The 20,816-nt window shown below is 38.6% G+C and overlaps 2 protein-coding genes across 5 annotated transcripts; both read left to right on the top strand.

Annotated features, from left to right (window-relative positions):
* Nucleotides 1-176: 176 nt before the first annotated feature.
* LOC306844896 (obg-like ATPase 1) lies at nt 177-6,408 on the top strand. 2 transcript variants are annotated; one of them, XM_079377324.1, is made up of 11 exons: nt 177-301; nt 947-1,047; nt 2,428-2,571; nt 2,668-2,795; nt 3,129-3,304; nt 3,421-3,498; nt 3,609-3,706; nt 4,705-4,845; nt 5,542-5,638; nt 5,729-5,851; nt 5,943-6,408. In XM_079377324.1, the coding sequence occupies exons 2-11, from the start codon at nt 947-949 to the stop codon at nt 6,042-6,044; spliced, it is 1,188 nt and encodes a 395-aa protein (XP_079233450.1). In that variant the 5' UTR covers nt 177-301; the 3' UTR covers nt 6,045-6,408. The 2 variants fall into 2 exon arrangements, with proteins under 2 accessions (XP_079233450.1, XP_079233451.1); XM_079377325.1 differs by having other exon boundaries at nt 199-301; nt 947-1,175; nt 2,007-2,571.
* Nucleotides 6,409-10,510: 4,102 nt separating this feature from the next.
* Nucleotides 10,511-19,202, top strand: LOC306845430 (transcription factor Sp3-like). Of its 3 annotated transcripts, XM_079378222.1 has the most exons (7): nt 10,511-10,817; nt 11,889-12,006; nt 13,545-13,642; nt 15,546-16,722; nt 16,882-17,062; nt 17,164-17,360; nt 17,522-19,202. In XM_079378222.1, the coding sequence occupies exons 1-7, from the start codon at nt 10,530-10,532 to the stop codon at nt 17,797-17,799; spliced, it is 2,337 nt and encodes a 778-aa protein (XP_079234348.1). In that variant the 5' UTR covers nt 10,511-10,529; the 3' UTR covers nt 17,800-19,202. The 3 variants fall into 3 exon arrangements, with proteins under 3 accessions (XP_079234348.1, XP_079234349.1, XP_079234350.1); XM_079378223.1 differs by lacking the exons at nt 10,511-10,817; nt 11,889-12,006 and adding an exon at nt 12,632-13,243; XM_079378224.1 differs by lacking the exons at nt 10,511-10,817; nt 11,889-12,006 and adding an exon at nt 12,632-13,282.
* The last annotated feature ends 1,614 nt before the right edge of the window (nt 19,203-20,816 follow it).

Raw genomic sequence — 20,816 nt, 5'->3', positions numbered from 1 at the left:
AGACTCATTAGAATTCAAAATTTGTTTCCAAGTATCTTTAGAAGTGTGTGATCATATTTAAGGTTTGGATTTTTCTCTCGTTTGATTTCTCAGTGGCTCCTTGTGCGTTTACGTCATCTCGTATGCGTTTACCTTAACGTCATTACATCGTAAGTCGTTTCGACCAATCACAATGTGAGGATTCAGGGCTCTTCCGGTACGCACATTCTTTCCGTTTCATCGGCCGAAGTGTGGAGCAACGTGTGTTCATTTGAGCACGGCGAAATTCCCCATCTGCTGACAGACATAGTGTGATATCAAGGTGATATAAGCATAGGTTTGATCTTATTTATGTATGCATCGCTTAAACGTGCTATTTGTGTTTAAATGGTCTGATTTATTGCATATTGGCCCCTTGATATGACCGGCATGCTAACCAGCTATACACACTAATGAATTGGGGATGGGGGTATTGATGCTCTGGATGCACATGTGGGTCTCTGTTGGCTTCCTAGCGAGTAATGAAGCACCCCTACCTCTACTAACCCGGCTGTCAGTTGGCAGTAGTGCAGAGATTTATAAACAGCGATATGATACACGTATGCCTTCTCTTACTTGTCAGGGCGGGGCATATATTTAGTCTCTTGCAGTGAATAAGGCTGGTCAGTTTACACTCAACGCGGGGGCTATTTTGGGAACCTGGTGCTATTGCACAGTCCTGAAATGGCAACTAGTTACTGCAGTTAGCCAGGCGAAGAAGTTACACGTTGCCTGGCTTCTACCGCATTTTAATTATGCAGAATATACTCTGCAAAATATACTCCATTGGTAATATTGCAAGAGAGTACTGACAGCATTTAACCATGGCTCCTAAAAAGGTGTGGTAGTTGTATGAGTGGTTATTTGGCGTGATTGATTATGTAATGCATTAATGTGAAAGTAGGTATTATTGTTTTTTTCTCCACAGATGCCTCCAAAGAAGGGAGGAGATGGACCAAAACAACTCCCTCTGATTGGACGGTTCGGGACTTCCTTGAAAATTGGAATAGTTGGGTTACCAAATGTAGGGTATGTGTCAGTCCCAGCTGGCATTCTGGCTGTATGCGTGTGCGCTGGGTCAATTGGTTTGAAGTCGGCAGTGGAATAGTGTCAGAATGATAAAGTGTGAATACTTGACCTAGTTGCATTTTATTCATGCTTAACCCTTTAAGACCGGCTGTGTCGTCGCCGACACACTAAACCAAGCTGTATTCATGTTACCGTAACTCTTCAACCGTTTGCACCATCACAATAATTCAAATTGCTCCTGACAGAAAACTACATGCGCTTTTCGGCAATATATTGCTTATTACGGTAATTTCTTGCGCTCCGTCGACAAATGACGGCTGATTTCCGGGAGAGCGGGGAGGGAGAATTTGAATGGAGCGATAGGGAGCGCGGAGTTTTGGATTGCATAAAATAATAAACGAAACAAACAAAAACATGGTGAAGGAGGAGTAAACAGCATAAGAGTCGATTGGGATGATTTTTGATGAGACTTTGGGAGCAGTCTGAGTGAGACTTTTTCACATGTAGTGTGTGCATCGCTATAATGAGTCCGTGCATGTAAATGTATGGGTGTATGCATGTGCACGCATTTACATGCATGTATAAATGTATGCGTGTATGAACAAAAAAGCCTCCTGAATGAAAACTGTGCAACCCAGTGTCCCAAAACTACTTGTATATATGTAATATAGTTGAATTTTGAAGTAAGAAGTGTTGGATTATTTCGATCACGATTTTTCTCTTTTTTATAAATAAAAAACAGAAAATATTTTACTGTTGTTTTTTATTTTTGTCTATTTAAATTCTGTTTACAAACTCAACACACGACATTAATGGTCAAAAACTGTACTTTTTTGAAAGCCGTCTGTTTTCTGAAAAAAATGACACCTTGCACTTGAAAATAGCACATTCTGTTAGAATTTTACAGTCAAATAAACAAAATATGTAAAAATGACCTATTTTACCCTTAGGTTTTAAAGGGTTAATGGAAACCTATCCTGCTGTATTGTGTGAAATTATTAGAAGGATGATGACTCATGATCACGGTGGATTATGAGAATGACAAATCATTCTGCTACAGGATGGGGAGTAGTTTTTGAATTGCAACAAAGACAGGCTGTGTCCGGGTTTGTCTTTTTCCTTGCTATATAGTATGCATGCTCGCCAAAGAGTTTGCATCAGATTCATAGTATTCGCAAAACGGTTGGTAAAAATGCCTCCAATGCTGGAAGGTCATTTGTCAGTGACAACAGTATGGCAGTGATATGAATTTCATTCATACTATATGGAACATACTTTTTTTATGGAGGTGAAGTAAGGTACAGACCAAGCATCTAGTTTGTAATTTCGAATGTAGCTTCAGTCTACATATAAAAGATATTCATTTGTTTGTGCTTTCAGAAAGTCAACGTTCTTCAATGTTCTGACAAAGAGTCAGGCAGCGGCTGAGAATTTTCCCTTTTGTACCATTGACCCAAACGAGAGCCGTGTGCCCATTCCAGATGAGCGCTATGACTTCCTCTGCCAGTACCATAAACCAGTCAGGTACCCACTCCATGTCTGCATAATACAGTTATCAGCAGCTTCTAATTCTAGTCATCAGTGACATGATCTTAATTTCTCTTTTATATTTCACTACAGTAAGGTTCCAGCGTTTCTGAACGTGGTGGATATTGCTGGCTTGGTGAAAGGTGCTCATGCAGGCCAGGGTTTGGGTAACGCCTTCCTCTCCCACATCAGTGCCTGTGATGCCATCTTTCACATGACACGTAAGTAGATAGCTATTTCAAACCATTTCTGGAGACAATTTGTTTATTTTTATATTATTTTTTTAAATTTCTTAATATCTGCTGAGAACAATTGATCTACTAGTTACCATGCAGTTGGAAATAAATATAAGAGAGAATTTTTAAAAATGTCAGAAAAACACATAGGTAAACAATTACAAAAAGCCATGAAAATTTCAGTTGTGACAGTTATTTGAGATACATATGGAATTCTGAATCCTCTGTAAATGCCCAAGAATCCTGATGTTTTCTTCCATGTTTGTATTTTTAATAAAATAACCCTGATAATGTGTATATGCAACCGTTTGTGTGTAGGAGCTTTTGAGGATGAAGATATTATTCATGTTGAGGGCTGTGTTGACCCAGTAAGGGATATTGAGATCATCCATGAAGAGCTGAGGATGAAGGATGAAGAGATGATTGGGCCAATCATTGATAAGCTTGAGAAAACTTCTGTCAGGGGAGGAGACAAAAAACTCAAACCTGAATATGTGAGTGAACTATATATCCCAGTATGCATCTGATCTGACCAATGCAGAATTAAAACATTCTTCCTACTTTGTACATTAACAGAAAGCACTGATTTTTTCGGTTTCTCTGCTTGCAGGACATCATGTGTAAAATAAAGTCCTGGGTTGTTGATGAAAAGAAACATGTTCGTTATCATGAATGGAACGACAAAGAGGTTGAAATCTTTTTTCTTATCATTTTTAGTCCTGCAGAACCTATGTTTCTTTGCTCAGATTGAGGTTTTGATTATACACTAACTGATTTTTTCTTCTACTTATTCTCCAGATTGAGGTCTTGAATAAGTATCTGCTCCTGACGTCCAAGCCGATGATCTATTTGGTAAACCTCTCGGAGAAAGATTACATCAGGAAAAAGAATAAATGGTGAGATGACATGTTAGCTGTTCATCTGCTGTTGTGAGTCCTTCCTCAAGTGTTTATACCTAAATTCAGCCTGCAAATCGTTATCTTTATCTTTAATGTTATCCCAAAGTTCTCCTATTGTTCATTTAGGCATAAACACACAGTTGTAGCCCTGGGTATTGACAGCAACCTGTGTGCTCGTACAAAATCTCTCATTCACTATTCCCTATATAATAAATGCCACATTTCAGACGTATACAGGACAATGTGATTTGACAAATCTAGATTATTTTCAAATTTAAATGATGGAGCTGTTTAAACTCGGAATGCCCATTGTGGTGTTGTGCTTTTCAGTTACGTTTCTAGTTTTGACACTCTTTTGCTTGTCCAACTAAAATGAAACTGATTTTCAAATGCCATGTGTTAATTGAATGCTGTCTGTAACTTTGAATAACTAACTGTTATATCAAAGCTTGACAGATATGTTGTATGGCCTCTTAAAGGTATAGTTGACCCAAAAATTAAAAAGCCACCATTTACTCACCCTTTTGTCATTGTAAACCTGTATGACTTTTATTCTTTTGTGGAACACAGAAGATATTTTGAAGAACTAAACATTTTTGCTGCATATACATCTATGTCTTCCATTGTATGAACGAAAAAATACAATATTCTTCAAAATATCTTCTTTCGTGCTCAGCAAAAGAAAGAAATGCATATAGGTTTGTAACAGCATGAGAGTGAGTAAATGGTGACAGAGTTTAGATTTTTGGTGCAACTGTCCCTTTAACAAGACTGCTTCCTGATTGATTGTGAATTGTGATTGTAAAGAAATCAAGTCTTGGGTGTTATTACCCCAGTAAACATTCAAAACAGTATGGTAGGTATAATGGAGAAATGATTCACTCTAATTAACTGTGTATATAGTCCAAATTGATGGATGCTTGTGCTTTGTGGCTATCAGCCTCCAGGTAATCTGAGTTTAGGACCGCTGATGTAAATCTGTTTTTGTTTTATAGGTTAGTGAAGATCAAGGAGTGGGTTGACACTCATGATCCAGGTGCACTGGTCATCCCAATCAGTGGGGGATTTGAGAGCAAGTATCAGGATATGACTGATGAAGAGAAAACAAAATATTGTGAGGAGAACAAAACACAGAGGTCAGGATTTGCTCTCCTTCTATTTCCTCTTGGCTGATTACTTCATCCAAAAAATGAAAATTGCCAGCCAAGATGTAGACGAGTTTGTTTCTTCATTGGATCAGATTTGGAGAAAGGGGAAACTACATCACTTTCTCACCAGTGGCTTCTCTGCAGTGAATGGGTGCCGTCAGAATTAGAGTTCAAACAGCTGATAAAAGCATTGCAATAATGCACAAGTAATCAACATGACTCCACTCCTTTAATTAACGCTTTTGAACTCTCACTTTGACGGCAACCATTTACTGCAGTGGATCCATTGGTGAGCAAGTGATGTAATGCTACATTTCTCCAAATCAGTTCCAACGGAGAATGAAGAAATCAACTCGGGTACATCTTGGATACATTTACATTTAATCATTTAGCAGACACTTTTATCCAAAGCAGCTTACATAAAGATAACAAGTAGGTAGAATAGGACAATAATAGAGAGTTCTAGTGTCTAGACTGCAGGTGAGTAAATATTCATTTTGGGTGAACTGTACCTTTAAGAAATGGAATACTTTTTCACATGCAAAAAGTATTTTTTCAACAGTGCTAAAACAATGCTCTAAATGCTGTAGTCAGTCATACTTTAGGTCGTCATGCTTATTCTATAGTGATATAATTTTTCCCTTCTTGTTTTTCCCATTGTGAATTCTTAATTCCTTGTTTCAGTATTCTGACTAAGATCATCAAGAATGGGTATGCAACCCTGCAGCTGGAGTACTTCTTCACAGCAGGACCCGACGAAGTCCGTGCATGGACCATCAGGGTGAGCAAAGCACATGTTCAGAAAACATTTAATACCGATATATTCTGTTGCACCTCTAAAATATTTTGCATGTGTTTGAACACCTTACAGAAAGGCACCAAGGCCCCGCAAGCAGCTGGAAAGATCCACACAGACTTTGAGAAAGGCTTCATCATGGCCGAAGTCATGAAGTTTGTAGACTTTAAGGAGGAAGGCAGTGAAAACGCAGCTAAAGTAAGATCTTAATGGTGTGCTTGATGACATAAAATAGCGTGGCTTGTTAAAGGTTGAATACTGAACTGATAATGTTGTCAAATACTTGCAGGCTGCAGGAAAATACAGACAACAGGGGCGTAACTACACTGTAGAAGATGGTGACATCATCTTCTTCAAATTCAACACACCTAATCAGCCCAAAAAGAAGTGAAGCCAGTTGGATGGACAGTACTGTCTATGGCACATGCTCAGTCTCTTATGGCTTCGGAACATTTAAAACACAATCGCACCTTAGTGGTGTATTAAGTTCATTTTTTATTTTTATTATTTCAGCTAATGGCTGAAATAAATGTAATGGCTGGTCTGCTTACAAAAGCTGCTTGTCACACAGCAGTGTATTCTAATAAAACACTTCTTCAGACCAAAGTGTTTTCTGTTGAAGGTTCTTTCCCAATTGTCTCACACATTTCTAGATGTTTAGCCATTGAGTTATCAAACAGTATGAATGGGATTTATTATGGAAGCGGTTTATACCACAGGATAAAAAATAAAATGTAATTGCACCTTTTTCTCTCTCAATTCAGGTTTTTTTTAAAGCTTTTTTAAAAGTTCATATTTTACATTGAAAGCTATAAACTTGAATTCTGATTTGAAAAAGTCAGAATTGTGAGAGAAAATGTTTCCATTATTTTTTATTCCATGGCAGTAACATGAAGTAAAATGAATTGTGAGAAAAAGTCTGAATTGTAAGAAACTCTGAGATAAAATGTTGCAATCAATTTTTATTTTAAGTACAGGCTTCTGTACTTTATAGCTTCTGAAACAACAAAAACATTTATAGATGTGTAGTTAACAGTTTATAGTGATTGATTTAAGGTCCTTTTATCCAAAACTAAACTAATAAATTATACAATCTAACTGAAAGCATCCGGGAGAAAATTTTTTTTTTTGTAAAATTCAATTTTTAGCATTGATTTGCTGTTTGATTTCACTTACTATTATTACATGATGTAACAAGGTATGATTTGCACTTCACTGCGTCATGTAAGTACCTCCCCCAATACTCGTGAGAGGGCGTGGTCTTATATTTTGATTGACAGGCGGATTTTAATATGACCATTTAGAAGCACTGGTCGAAAATGTGCTTTAATATGGTTCCAAAAAAGCAGCATTTTCATTGCTTCCCTCACAGCGCTGAAAGAGCTAAACGCTGGCTATAGGTGTTGGACTGACCATCAACCACCGATACCACCGATGGATTTGGTAAGTTTTAACACAAGTGCCCCTGCTTGGCTTTTATGCCTTTACATTTTGCAATCAAACGTCGAATCAAAGCCAATATGTTTGCATCGGAATGCACAAATACATTGTTCTGTACACGGAATCCAGGTCAGTTGTCTCGGCAATTTAATGAATCAATAAACGAGCCAACCAATGTCTTTTAGTTGTTGAGAATGCGCTAATTTCCTCTAACGTTAGACTTGTCCACTCTATGGGGACGCAGGTTAATGACGTCATCGGACGAGCGCCAAAACAGTGTACAGTAGAGCTTTAGTTCAACAGTGCGGACCTGCGGGTGTCAACGCTGTAAGAAACATTAGACAGCTGCTCCTGAAATAGTATAATATCAGACACTAAAGCACTAAGATAGAAGACACTGATTGCATCCGTTATTTTTATTATATATGACACGGTGCGAGGCTTATTTCGTTTAAAACCAACATTATGTTCTGAATTATAATGGGTACGAAGGCATTTTCACGGAAGTACATCTTCATATGAGAGGTGGCGGCGGCCTTTTAGACATCGGCATTGTTGCACATGAATCGTAGATGTCCACAGTGCATTAATATATAGTTAACGTTACTTCCCCCGTGACCCTGTCAGAGCTAGACTTTGCCTGTTAAATGTCACGTATTGGAAATATCTGTGAATCTTATTGTAAATCTAGACGCACGCGGTGACAGCTTTTATCACAACAGTTCAGAGTTTTACCCAACCAACGGCTTCTGGTAAGTGTTTCTTCTTTTGGTGTGTGTTGTTGTCACGCTGTTATTTCCCACCGCGTACCCTCCCATCTTTCCACGCCCATGATCGAGCCTCCTCAAAGCTTTTGAAGCACTAGTGCTGAGTGAGGCGGGTCTCACGACCCTTACCTGAAATTAAGTTGCCAGGTACTCTCTTGTTTAGTTTATACGGTGCCCGGGAGGGGTCGTCTTCGGTTCACTTAGTTTTGTCGTGGCCTCGAGATGCTATGTTGAGGGAACGACATATTTTTCTCGTGGCCACGAGTTTAATGCATAAACCTACCTGACCATAACAACCCGGGATTATCCGAGATGAATAAAACATTTTTTATTAACATTAAACATTTCATTTAATATTTGTATATTATTATTAGGTTATATTAACTTGTTAGGGCTATATTTATTTCATATATAATATTTTATTATTTCCCCTTTCAATTCGTGTATCACTTTACCTAATTAACGTTCTGTATAATTATGCTATTTGCTACCATATATTTTGCAAATACTGCAAACGCCTGACAATTATGCCAATACTTTATGATTATAGGCTATTTATGCCAGTGATGAGTGTGTTGTGTTTTCATTTACAACTGAAACTACGTGAATGATTAATTCCTCAACAGTAGGCTATAATATGAATAATTATTAATTTGCAGAAAATTCAACCTTTAAACTGCATTTCCAATAGGCTATAAATGCCAGTCAGCATAATCAAAGCTTTATGTCGAGCATTTACAGTAGGCTTATTTACAAAACTGGTCAGAACGTTATGTAAAGAGATCGAAATTAAGGAAAAAAACGAATATAAAAAAATATAATAATAGGCTAATAATAATAATGTAATAATATAATAATAATATACAAATATTACGGAAAAAGACTAACAGTTAATGGACACAGCTAGCAAGACTGTGAGATAGATAAAAAATGTTTTCTTGTAGGTCTATTTTATTTTATGTACTGCATGTAACATTTAGCCTATTCACCATTAGCCTATAATCTCCACCTGTAGCTGGTGTGTGGTGAGCGCACTGGCGCCGTTGTACTATGGCTGCCGTCGCATCATCCAAGTGGATGCTGCACACTGGTGGTGGTTGAGGAGAGACCCCCACATGATTGTAAAGCGCTTTGGGTGTACGACAATACACAACAAATGCGCTATATAAATGCATCATTCATTCATTCATTCATTCACCATAAACTTGAATGCTGTGTAGGTCGCTTGCAATTGCCTACAGTCCGGTAGCCTATGGTCAATATAATAATTTAATTATGTAATAATTTCTATAATAATTACTTAATTCAAAATAAAATATTAGTGAATCCCTGATAATCCCGGGTTGCTATGGTCATGTAGGTTTGTTTATGCATTAAACTCGTGGCCACGAGAAATGGATGTCATTCCCTCAACATAGCATCTCGAGGCCACAACATAATATCACATTCCCATGACTTAATATGTTGTGGCCACGACAAAACTAAGTGAATTGAAGACGAGCCCTCCGGGGCACCCTAAGTTTACTTGTTTTGGTGGTTTGTTTTTTGACACATATTCGGTTTTGGTTTGGTGGAAATACTGGTCAAACTACATTTTTCCTTGAGATTTTGTGATTTTTCTGTCAATTTAGGACCATGAATGTGCATGCAAAGTCTCAACACATAGATGTGTTTTAGAAAGGCTGTACACATTTTTTTCCCCACAATGGTTTCCATGCAATTTGCCAAAACACAACACTGAAAAACATAGAGTTGGGTAAAACAACATCAACAAAACCCTTAATTGTAGCTTGCCAAAGTCCATAATGTAAAATATGAGAATTTACTAAATTGAAGGCAGACTACAGAATCCAAGGAGGATTCTCTGTTTCTTCATCTATTTGAGTTTAAAAGTCAGAAAATGTTTTTGGTTGTTAGTTTATTGAAATTCAATTAATAGTCTGTTGTAGCACTTAAAAGCTTATAACCTCACAAGTGTTTAAGAACCAGACATAACAAAATAGTTATGTACAAATAGCAATAAATACTATTTACACTAAGTATACACATTCTAGATACTATTTATAGTTTATAAATATATATATACTATTTTATAGTTTTCCTCGGTGTGTAAATAGTTACTAAAACGTAATCACAACCAAAAACATAAATGTTTTTATTTTGTGTCTATGCAGCTAATTCTGAACATAAAAATATACGTTGGTCACATTTACTTCTTTTTAACACAGTTTTTGTAATAATATCAATTTAAAAGCTGTTATAAAGATTTCTGTTTTTACATGATTCTTTAGTGTATTTCATAGTGTTCATTTTTGGTGAACTGCATGGAAATCAACTTAATTTTATGAACACAGCAGGAGAGCAAAGCTATAATAGTATTTTCCACACCACTTTTTGGTATTAAAATATGACCCATTTTAATTTTCTAATTTTGTGCATTAAATTGCAGATAAAGAACGAGCTGTCTACAAAACCCATTTGTAAGGGGTTTGGATACTATTTTAACTGAAGGTCTAACTCAAGTGTTCAACAAAATTACTTTTTGGCTGAAAGCTATTTTGCTTTAACATCTTATGTTAACTTTAACATCAGTGTGAATTGGCTTTTCTTTTTTCTTTAGGTAGCGCTTTAATTGGAAAAAGGATTACTCGAGCAACAAAACGATAGAGATGCCTCCAAGGATAGCAAGACGTTGTGCAGTGCCAAGCTGTGGGAAAACACAGTCTTTGCATTGCCTTCCTTGTGATCCTAATATTAGGAAAGAGTGGATGAATTTTATTTTGGATGCAGTTCCAGATCACGTCAATAAGACACTGTTTATTTGTTCACTTCATTTTGCTGCGGATTCATTTTTAAACAAGTCACAGTTTGATGCAGGCTTTTCAGAGAGACTGAAAATTAAAAATGATGCAGTGCCGACTATTTTGGATCCGACAGTAATGTCGCAACACATAAGTGTGAGTAACAATGTTTTTACCATTTATCATTATTGCTTTTTGTTTGATATATACTTATCATTTATAAGCTTTTAACCAAAATGATCTATAATGTTTTATATATTCACTCTAAACTGTTACCCAATCAGAGTAATGGGCACTTCCAAGTCTTGAGTGCAGCAGGCCTCTCAAAACAGTGTGTTTCAAAGAGTGGGTCAAAACAGGATAGAAAATGGCATATTACTTCTAAAATGTAGCGCGAGCTGTATGAAGCAGGCGCTTTGGGCAGCGCAAACCATGCGCTCGCACACACTCAAAAAATGGTCGCAGTTTAGAGTCCTGTTAAACAGACTTTTACAGAGGATAAGAAAGAAACAAATTAACATCTAAAAGTAGGGTGTCAATGATGGCAACATTTTTTTTTATAAGAAACTAATTTGAGATTACCAAAACAACCTGATTTATTTAGTTGAAACTTTTTTTTTTTTTTTGAAACAGGCTTTAATCAAAACAGTTTTTCTTTAAAACATTAAACAAATACAAATTTATGCCTGACTGGATGTAATTTAAATTCTACAAGGTCTAGGGCTGGCTATTGATGTTGATTTTCTGTTCACAAACTGTATTCGATTCTAATTTGATGTGGAATCATTTGGCCTGTTTAAGTTGCATACACACTTATTTTTAAGTGTGCAGTATTAGAAATGGAAAGACAATACGAGCATTGCTTTGCAGTATACAGTATTTGCAATATGATCTATTGTGTACTGCTTTTTATGGCAATTGTAGCTCATCCATGCATATTCCAAAATATTTTCATATAGGGTACATATGCATACTCCAAAAATAGTATTAGTATGGTTGAATGCTGTTGCGAACATGGGTTCTGTCATGTCCATATAACTAGTTTGAGACAATGTAAGATCATGCTGTTATAAATTAATTTGATGACCCATGAATTGCTTATTACATTGGTTTAAAGGGCAAATTGTGCCTATAATTGGCTACTTACTCTGTATATCATACTATTAAGATTGTTTGCCTTATACTTTCAATACTAAGTGTTAAAATAAATTATCTCTGTACTGTCAGCCCAAGACAAGTCGTGAAATGGGATGCCAGACGGAGGAGCCCAACACCAGAGATGGAGAATGCCAAACCTTCCAAGACTTGAAGCAGCGCGGCTGGAAAGTAGAACCAAAGATTGAAAGTGTGTTTTATTGTTTTCTACTTCATTAACTTTTAATTGCTTTTACATATACTGGCATTGTTGTGATGTGTTAGGTAGGTAGATTTGAGATCTGGATGCGACTGAAATACAGAGACTTGTGGTAGCAGTTTGCTTTTTTAACATAAATGCCCCAAACTAGTAACTTTTTTTAAAGTGGCTAGTATTAATGTTCTGTATATTATGTTATTGGTAAGAATAATTGTAACTTTACACAATTCTGTGTGGATCTGCTTGTTTCTGACTAGTAACTAGTGTTATTTTTTACTTTCAAATTGGCTTGTATATATTACATAGTTATGAGCCATAGAGGGTTTTAAAGTGAATTTATTTATTGTATATGAATTTAAATGTAGAAACTTGATTTAGGTTATTCTTGCTGGACAGAAGAGGTGGAAGAGGTTGAAAAAGACTTTAAGTTGTTAAAAACATTTTGAGAAAGAAATCTTTGAGGAAGAATAATATCGAATTGTTCAGAACAGCCATATAAAATGTAATTCTGAAGTTAATGCTTACAGGACAAGTGAGAGATGAGCTGTATGAGGCGATTTGATTATTATGATACAGTTGGTCCCTAAGGACATCCGGAGTCACAGCTGTTTCCTCAAAGCGCTGTTTACCCAGGTGCTTAAACCGATGCCTGACAGGGCTGCACTGTGGATCAAAACGGAACTAGTTAATTTAGATACATAGCAAACGTCTTAATCTAATCTTTCACATTGTGTGAAAAATAAAGTACATTTCGTGAAGCGTTCTAATTTGTACGTACAACAATGTTGTGACATTGTGCAGACTGTACTGAATGTTTCACAATACGTCTATTAGTGTAATGGCCACCGAAGTTGCAACTAACTTCCTGCCATACGTGAACAATTCCAGCTAGATTTCCAAAGACTCTCCGCATCTGCGAACAACAAACAGGAAACGCTCTTGCAGTGAAATTGACAGACGTACGGCTTTGACCACTCCGCGTCCAGGGAGTCGAATCTCCCAGCCAATCACGTCGTAGAAGAAAGGCGGGTCTTCCGTTTACGTGACGCAAATTTCACTGGTAATCTCCGAAGCCCCACCTTTTGTGTTTCCCGCACCGTCAATCAAAAATAAGAAAAAAAATCGACCCGAATCTCCGATCACAGCCCGCCTTTGATTAAAACAATCATGTTGGGAGTTTAAATGAACAGATAAACCTCCGATTTTTTACCTTTTCACGCTATGACTGGTACGTAACACTTAGCCCGATCGAAGCACAGCACCGCCGGTGAGTTTGGAGAGCCATTAGCAAAGCGAGCTAGCTCAGTGTTTAATCTTTCTCAGCAGCGACGCTAACCGTTAGCCAGCTAGCCTCACTTTAACAAAGTAAACATTCGAATAGACTGTTGCTCAGGCAACGCGAAAGCAGAAAGAACCGCCTGATTCGTTTAAATTCCAGGCGGTTTGGCGGCTAATCTCCGCCTTTTCGAGGTGGGAGTTCGTTGAGCATGAATTTGTTTTGAGTTTTTTCTCTCGCTGTGTCTCCGTAGCCCCAGAACAGCCAGCGAAACAGCAGGAAATGGCTGCCTTAGACGTGGACAGCAGTCAGAGCGACTTTCTGCAGCAGGCCAGCGGCGCCCAGGACCAGGTATGGAATCCCCCTGTTGGTTTGTCGCTGTCTTGCGGGGTGTTGTGGTGTTTTGGTGAAGTTCACACGTTTTAAAAATAGGGGAAAAGTCGAACACTTCCTGTGAGCCTTCTCTTTGTACGGCCACCCACTTTCTTACCCTTTTAAACCCGCCCATTGTGGGTCGGACAGACTCGCCACCGTCGCCTTGCCCGCTTTACCTGCGGTGATCCCGGGTAACCCCCACGATAGGGGAGGACCCCTCCACCGGGAAAAGCCTCCACCCCTGCCCCGGCTGTCACATATCCTCCACAGCTCCACCATTCCCCCTGGAGCGGTCGCGTGCACAGACCTGGCTAACAGAAGCTCTTTGTCACCTTTTGTCATTTGCTCTTGGCTTTTGAAGTAATGTAGATCATTTGATTTGCCTTTTCTGGCAGACGCACAGCTGTTGAAAGACGTTAATGTTCGTTATTAAAAAGACAACTGAACTGAAGTCCTGAGTGACACCTCTTAAGGTTAAAGTCGGCATGAAATGAAAATCCCCCCCATCTGTTTTTAAAATTCCTGTTATAGATCTTGTGAACAATTCATACGTGCACATGTTTAATTTAGAAATTACAAGTTTATTGTTTTGCAAAAGTTTAATGCTTTGACCTTGTTATTTCTAAAAAACTTGTCATAACTGAATATTCTGGTGAAAGCAACAGACTTCTCTGTGGTGTCCTATGCAGAACTTCCCCCAAAACCACCCCTGCAAGCTCTTCTTCATCTGTCTCTCTTTTTTTAGTGCAAAACCCAACTAAAAATTGATGGATAAAACCAAGTCCCTGTCCTTTCATTTCTTTTCTATTTTGATAATACATTACACTCAGATGTATTTTACAGTAAGGAAGAAAACATCTGTTGCTACTTCTGTTTCATTGTGACTTTAAGTACTGTGTTTAACATGCTATAATTATTAGTTAAAAGCTTTATCCTCATTGAGGTCTGATGCTTGGATGAATTTTCGGCGTTAATATTTTATAAAGACATTATGACATTAAAGGAACACTCCACTTTTTTTGGAAATAGGCTCATTTTTACAACTCTCTTAGAGTTAAACAGTTGAGTTTTACCGTTTTTGAATCCATTCAGCCGATTTCCGGGTCTGGCGGTAGCACTTTTATCTTAGCTTAGCATAGATCATTGAATCGGATTAGACCATTAGCATCTCGCTCAAAAATGACCAAAGAGTTTTGATAATTTTCCTATTTAAAGCTTGACTCTTCTGTAGTTACATCGTGTACTAAGACAGACGGAAAATTAAAAGTTGCGATTTTCTAGGCCGATATGGCTAGGAACTATACTCTCATTCTGGCGTAATAATCAAGGAACTTTGCTGCCGTACCATGCGTGCAGCAGGCGCAGTGATATTATGCAGCGCCTGAAAGTAGTCCCCAGCTAGGTAACTAGTTATGATATAGCCGGGGACTACTTTCAGGCGCTGCATAATATATTGTGCCTGCTGCACTCATGGTACAGCAGCAAAGACCCTTGATTATTACGTCCCCCCAAGGACAACAACTATTTCTGTAAAATTTCAAAAACAAAATCTGTGAGAATAGGGAAGTTCACACCACAGCTGTAACATTAGCGACACAGAGGAACAATATAATTTGAATCACTTTCAGAATGATTTTTTCCAGCTTAGGAACTATAAAGATATTGACAGCCAATCAGAATCCACTGGACTTGAAGGAGAAAAGCTAACTGCAGCACATTGCTAATAAACTGAATGTTATTGTCCATTGGTGTGAACCCTAATATAGTTACGTTATTGATGTGAACAGGCCTTTAGACTAATTGTTCTGTGTGTGTGTGTATGGTACAATTTGTCATGAAGCACTTGTGCTAATATAGTAGTAATATCTCCACCTCACAGCAGACCACAGACCTCACGGCCATCCAGTTGACGGGCTCATCTGATCGCTGGGAGGTTCTAACGCCTGTGAGCTCCGTGAAAGACGAGCCAGCAGTAGTGCAAGTACCCAGTGGAGGACTTCTGGGCAGCAACGGGCAATATGTGGTGCCACTACAGACTATGGCAGGGCAGACCCAGCCCATTTTTGTGACTGCGGGGGTAGATGGCACCGGTGCCAATGGGGTGCAGTATCAGGTCATCCCTCAGCTGCAAGGGACGGATGGGGCATCACTAAGCTATGCAGCACCCACTGCAGATGGAAGCACGCTGGGTACTGACATTACTATCCTTCCGGATGGGACACAGGGCATTGCTACAGCTACCAATGCTAATGACCTCCAGGGCCTGCTGAGTCAAAGTGGGCACGTGCAGCAGATTCCCACCGTCTCACTGGCTGGCTCGGGGTTTGGCGCACAGGGCCAGGTTGTTGCTAATGTGGGGCTGCCGGGCAACATCACATTAGTGCCGATAAATAGCTTGAGTAACGTGGATCTCGAGTCTTTGGGCTTGACTGGTGCTCAGACCATAGCGACAAGCATTACTGCAGATGGCCAGCTCATCATGACTGGTCCCACCACCTCAACAAGCGATATCCAGGGTGACAGCAAATGCACAGAGCCACTTAACGCCAATGACGCTAACGCCTTTGTGCCAACCACCACCTCTTCCACGACGACGTCGCTCCCTGAGACGATAGACGGGACTGGCGTTCTCACTCAAGCCACTGCTGTATCAGCCGGGCAGCAAGATCCATCTTACATCCAGCAGAACCACACGGTTGGCTGTGAATCGGTGGTGCAGCTCTTACCAGCGCAGACGGCGGATGGAGCGGCGCATACACTACAAAGCGTCCAGCTGTTGAATGCTGGTACGTTTCTGATCCAAGCCCAAACCGTCTCTCCCACTGGCCAGATCCAGTGGCAGACCTTCCAAGTTCAAGGGGTTCAGAACCTGCAGAATCTACAGCTGCCGGCTGCTAGTGGGGTCTCATCCCCACAAATTACCCTTGCCCCTGTGCAGACCCTTTCTCTTGGGCAAACTGGCACCACAGGTGCAGTGGGACAGATCCCGAACCTTCAGACAGTCACAGTCAATTCTGTTGGTCAGTACCAGCAAGACGAGACAGAAGGCCACTCAGGTATGCAGAAACATACTTAATATTTACAAAGATACTTCAAAATAACTGAGTTCATAGAAATCAAGATGAAATATGTCCAGAATAGCAGTTTTATTTTGGGGACTTTCTTGATTGTCTTGCAATCTGTTTTTAACGATTCTCCCCTTTCTGTTTGTGCAGATATTCAAATTAAAGAGGAGCCAGAGTCTGATGATTGGCCAAATTCCACCCTGAACACCAGTGATTTGTCGCATCTGCGTGTGCGGTTGGTTGAGGAGGATAAGGAGGGGACAGGCCTAGAGGGAAAGAGACTACGTAGAGTAGCCTGCACTTGTCCCAACTGCAAAGAGGCTGGAGGAAGGTAATGTACTTGTCGATGCAGAGGCACAAATCCATTTCTAATAGCTGAATATTTTTCTTTTTCTTGTCTTTTTTTTTTTTAACACTTTTGTATAATTTCAGAGGTTCAAGTATGGGAAAGAAGAAACAACACATTTGTCATATCCCAGGGTGCGGTAAGGTGTACGGTAAGACATCTCACCTCCGAGCTCACCTGCGCTGGCATTCAGGAGAGAGACCCTTCATTTGTTCGTGGAGTTACTGTGGCAAGAGATTCACCCGCAGCGACGAACTCCAGCGTCACCGCAGAACACACACAGGTATGGGCACACTGGAAGAGATCAGGATCTAGAATTACATCATATATTTCATTTGGACCCATTATACATGAGGATCTAACACTTTCTGTCAATTTTGTTTGCGTCTCTACTTCCAATAGTTTTATATTGAAGGTTGTTTTACACTTATTTTTGTTTTTCAGGAGAGAAGAAATTTGTGTGCCCAGAGTGCTCGAAACGTTTCATGCGCAGCGACCATTTGGCCAAACACATTAAAACTCACCAGAATAAAAAAGGGCTAAACTCCAACACTGGGGCAGGTCAGACAGAAGCTGCCACCCCCTCGGACACCATCATCACGGGGGGTGGAGCCACTCTCATCTTCACCAATCTGCAACAGGCTGGCACCCAGGAACTTCTTTCAAACACCGACCTCCCGCTCCAGTTGGTCACTGTGTCTGCCAGTGAGGTCATGGAGTGACCAAAATCATGCCCACTTTCACAGCTCGTCTGCTTTTCACTATCAATTTTTATATATATGATATTAAAAATATATATATATATTATAAATATATATATTTTAAAAATGACTTATCATTTATGTTCAATAGCAGTCTTTTGTACAAACAAGGCAAAAAATGACATTAAATGTGGTTCCAGTTTCTACTGAGAGACACACACGCATAAGCAACTACATGCTCATATGAACTTGCGCTCATACACAAGTACATACACGGAAATGCCTTATTTTGTATCATAATCTGTAGTATAAAATGCTGGAGTTGCATGTGTTTTTACTTTTACTCATGTATATGTTCAGGGGACGATCATTAGAGGGTGTGATTGTGTAATGGACGTTATGGTACATGGAAAGCCAGGATGTTGTGTGTGTGTGTGTGTGTGTGAGTGATTACAGTGAGACTGTTCTGTGAGAATGACAGCAGGAGAAGGACAGTCTGCTTTGAGGGAGACTTACTCATGATCTGTCCATTTTTATCCTCCTCCCTGTCAGCTGACCTTCGTCCAAATGTGTCTTCACTCTTGCTTTTATTTTTATTTGATGTCATGTTAGTGGTCTATGTGCTCTCGGTCACATGTCTTCTGGATGTTGATCGAGGATCTTCTGATTTCATTGTTCTGCTGCCCACATGCAACTCGAACAAGACATCAGGTGGCAGAGTAAAACAATCGTGTAATAAACTTTCTTTTTCTTGTATCATTGCTCTTATTGCTCTCCAGATTATCCCTGTAACATTCATAATGTATCTTCCATTTCTTTTTGTTTTCTTCAGCCCCAAGCTGTTTATAGCCACAATTTATGTAGTCTAATACTGATTCTGTTGTATCAAAGACAGCTCGTTTTGATTACTTTTTAAACATGTAAAATTTGATGTTACTTTTGTACAATTTTTTTTTTCCAAATGCAACAATTAAAGTCGGAAACCTTCCTATGACTCTTCATAACTAACAGTTTGTTTCTAAATGCTTCAAATTTCTGGTGTTAGTATGTATGTATGAACTGAATGAGAAAATTAAACTTGCGCCCAAATACCTCAAAATACTGGCTATTAAAAATAGCATACTGCCCTACAACTATTCCCATTGTTTATAGTATGTATTCTGTGCACAGTATGTGGATGACAGAATGCCTGGATGCCTTACTTTGCAGAAACTTCAATGCACACTGTGCTGGTTATATTCATTGTTTCCCCACAATGCAATGTGTTCAACTTAATCTTACATTTGAAATGAAGTTTTTGTTTGTTTGTTTTTTTACGTTTCTACACGGCTGGACACATTTTTATGAAATTAATGATTAAATGCAAAATAATTGTTTTTATTTCTGAGATACCTGGACCCCATTCACTGAATTAAACATTGATGAAGCATACGGTTTGAAGCATTTGTCATTGCGTGCATACTGTCTGTATACAGTATATACTGCGTGGTAATCTGTTTACCCTAGGCTGTTTGGAATGGAATACTACTAGCTTACTTTATGCTAAATACTGCCTACTGTATTTAGTAAGTGAAACAGCAGGCATTTTGGAACAATTTGGTTTGCTTTGTTCTTGTCATCTGACCTCACGTTGCATGTTTCAGTCAGCAAATCCAGTTATCTTTATGGAAATAAAATTACTTTCTTTTTGTGTAAAATATAGTATCTTTTCATTCGAATAAACATACACATGTTTATACAATTTGGCTATAACATCAGGTTCGTTCAAAACTGGAACTGGAAGGTCAAGTCATTTACATTGCATTATGAGATGTAGTGTAGTGCAGTGTTTTCTGTTGTATTGTGGACATTTTGAAAAATGTAAGAAAGTTAACGTGCACTCTATCCATACTTTATACTTAAGGAATAGTGAGAACTGGTAAAATAGAATGGAATGAGTAAAATTCCAAATATCCCCCTATTAACCCTATAAACCTGTTGTACACAATCTTCGATATGCCTTCTGTTGTCTAACTGAAAGTTTATACTTTTTGCATATGAAAATTCTAAATTCTAAAATAGTCCTCCTTCGGGTCGTGGTACACGTGCCTTTTTGCTGTGAGATTTTTACTATTTTTTGTGAATGTAAATAACTTACAAAGTAATATTTCACGACTTTTTGGACAGCAACTTGATTATCCATCAATGATATATATATATATAGAGAGAGAGAGAGAGCTTGTCTATTTACATTACAGGCTATCAAAATTTCATACTTTCTGGCCATATAAAAATTTACGGCAATTACATATTTTTGTTTAGGCTATTGTGGGCCTCTGAGGTGTTTTATTCCTCCTCGAGTGTTGGCTCCATCGGCTATTCTTCTATATCATGTTTAGCCATGATAATAGCCGGTTTTTAAAGATTTTTAAAAAATATTTTCGATAAATTATTCTATTAAAAGAAATCTTTCATATGTCAGGCTTCCCATGGTTTAGACTGAACATCTTCTATGATGTTATGAAGATGTGGGATTGTATGATTTCCTGCACCTATTGACTGGACGAAAGTTTCATTGTTCATTTAAAAACCACTACGGGCGTAAACTTTGCATCAATAGAGGGCAGTGTCCTTCTCTTAAAGATGTGAGTTTGAGGATAATAGTCTGCTGTAGTTTTAAGTTGCTATTATTTTAATTTTTCTCCTGAATGTGCTTCAGTTCTTTAAATTGATTTTAAAATACATGTGTATTACATAAAAGATGATTTTAAATGTGTGGGTATCAGGTTATACAGTGTCTATGTGCCTGATACTCTTGCTGGCTTTTCCAATGCACACTCAGGTTTCATTAGCACCAGGTGTGTTCCTCTCTCACACAACGTGGGTGCAGATACACAAAAGCCATTGACCCTGTTTCCATAGGGACCTGACTCTACAGGAGGAGTTCAGTTTCTCTCTGCCACTGGAGAAGGCAAAGAACGACCCAGCGGATGGGACCACATAAAGCCATTGCATCTTTTAATAATGGAAAGATAAAGATACTGATGAAAAAAATACAG

Source organism: Barbus barbus (assembly GCF_936440315.1).
Source record: "Barbus barbus genome assembly, chromosome: 25".
NCBI lineage: Eukaryota > Metazoa > Chordata > Actinopteri > Cypriniformes > Cyprinidae > Barbus > Barbus barbus.
The sequence above is the reverse complement of the archived record's forward strand: the minus strand, read 5'-3'. Positions and strand labels throughout refer to the sequence as shown.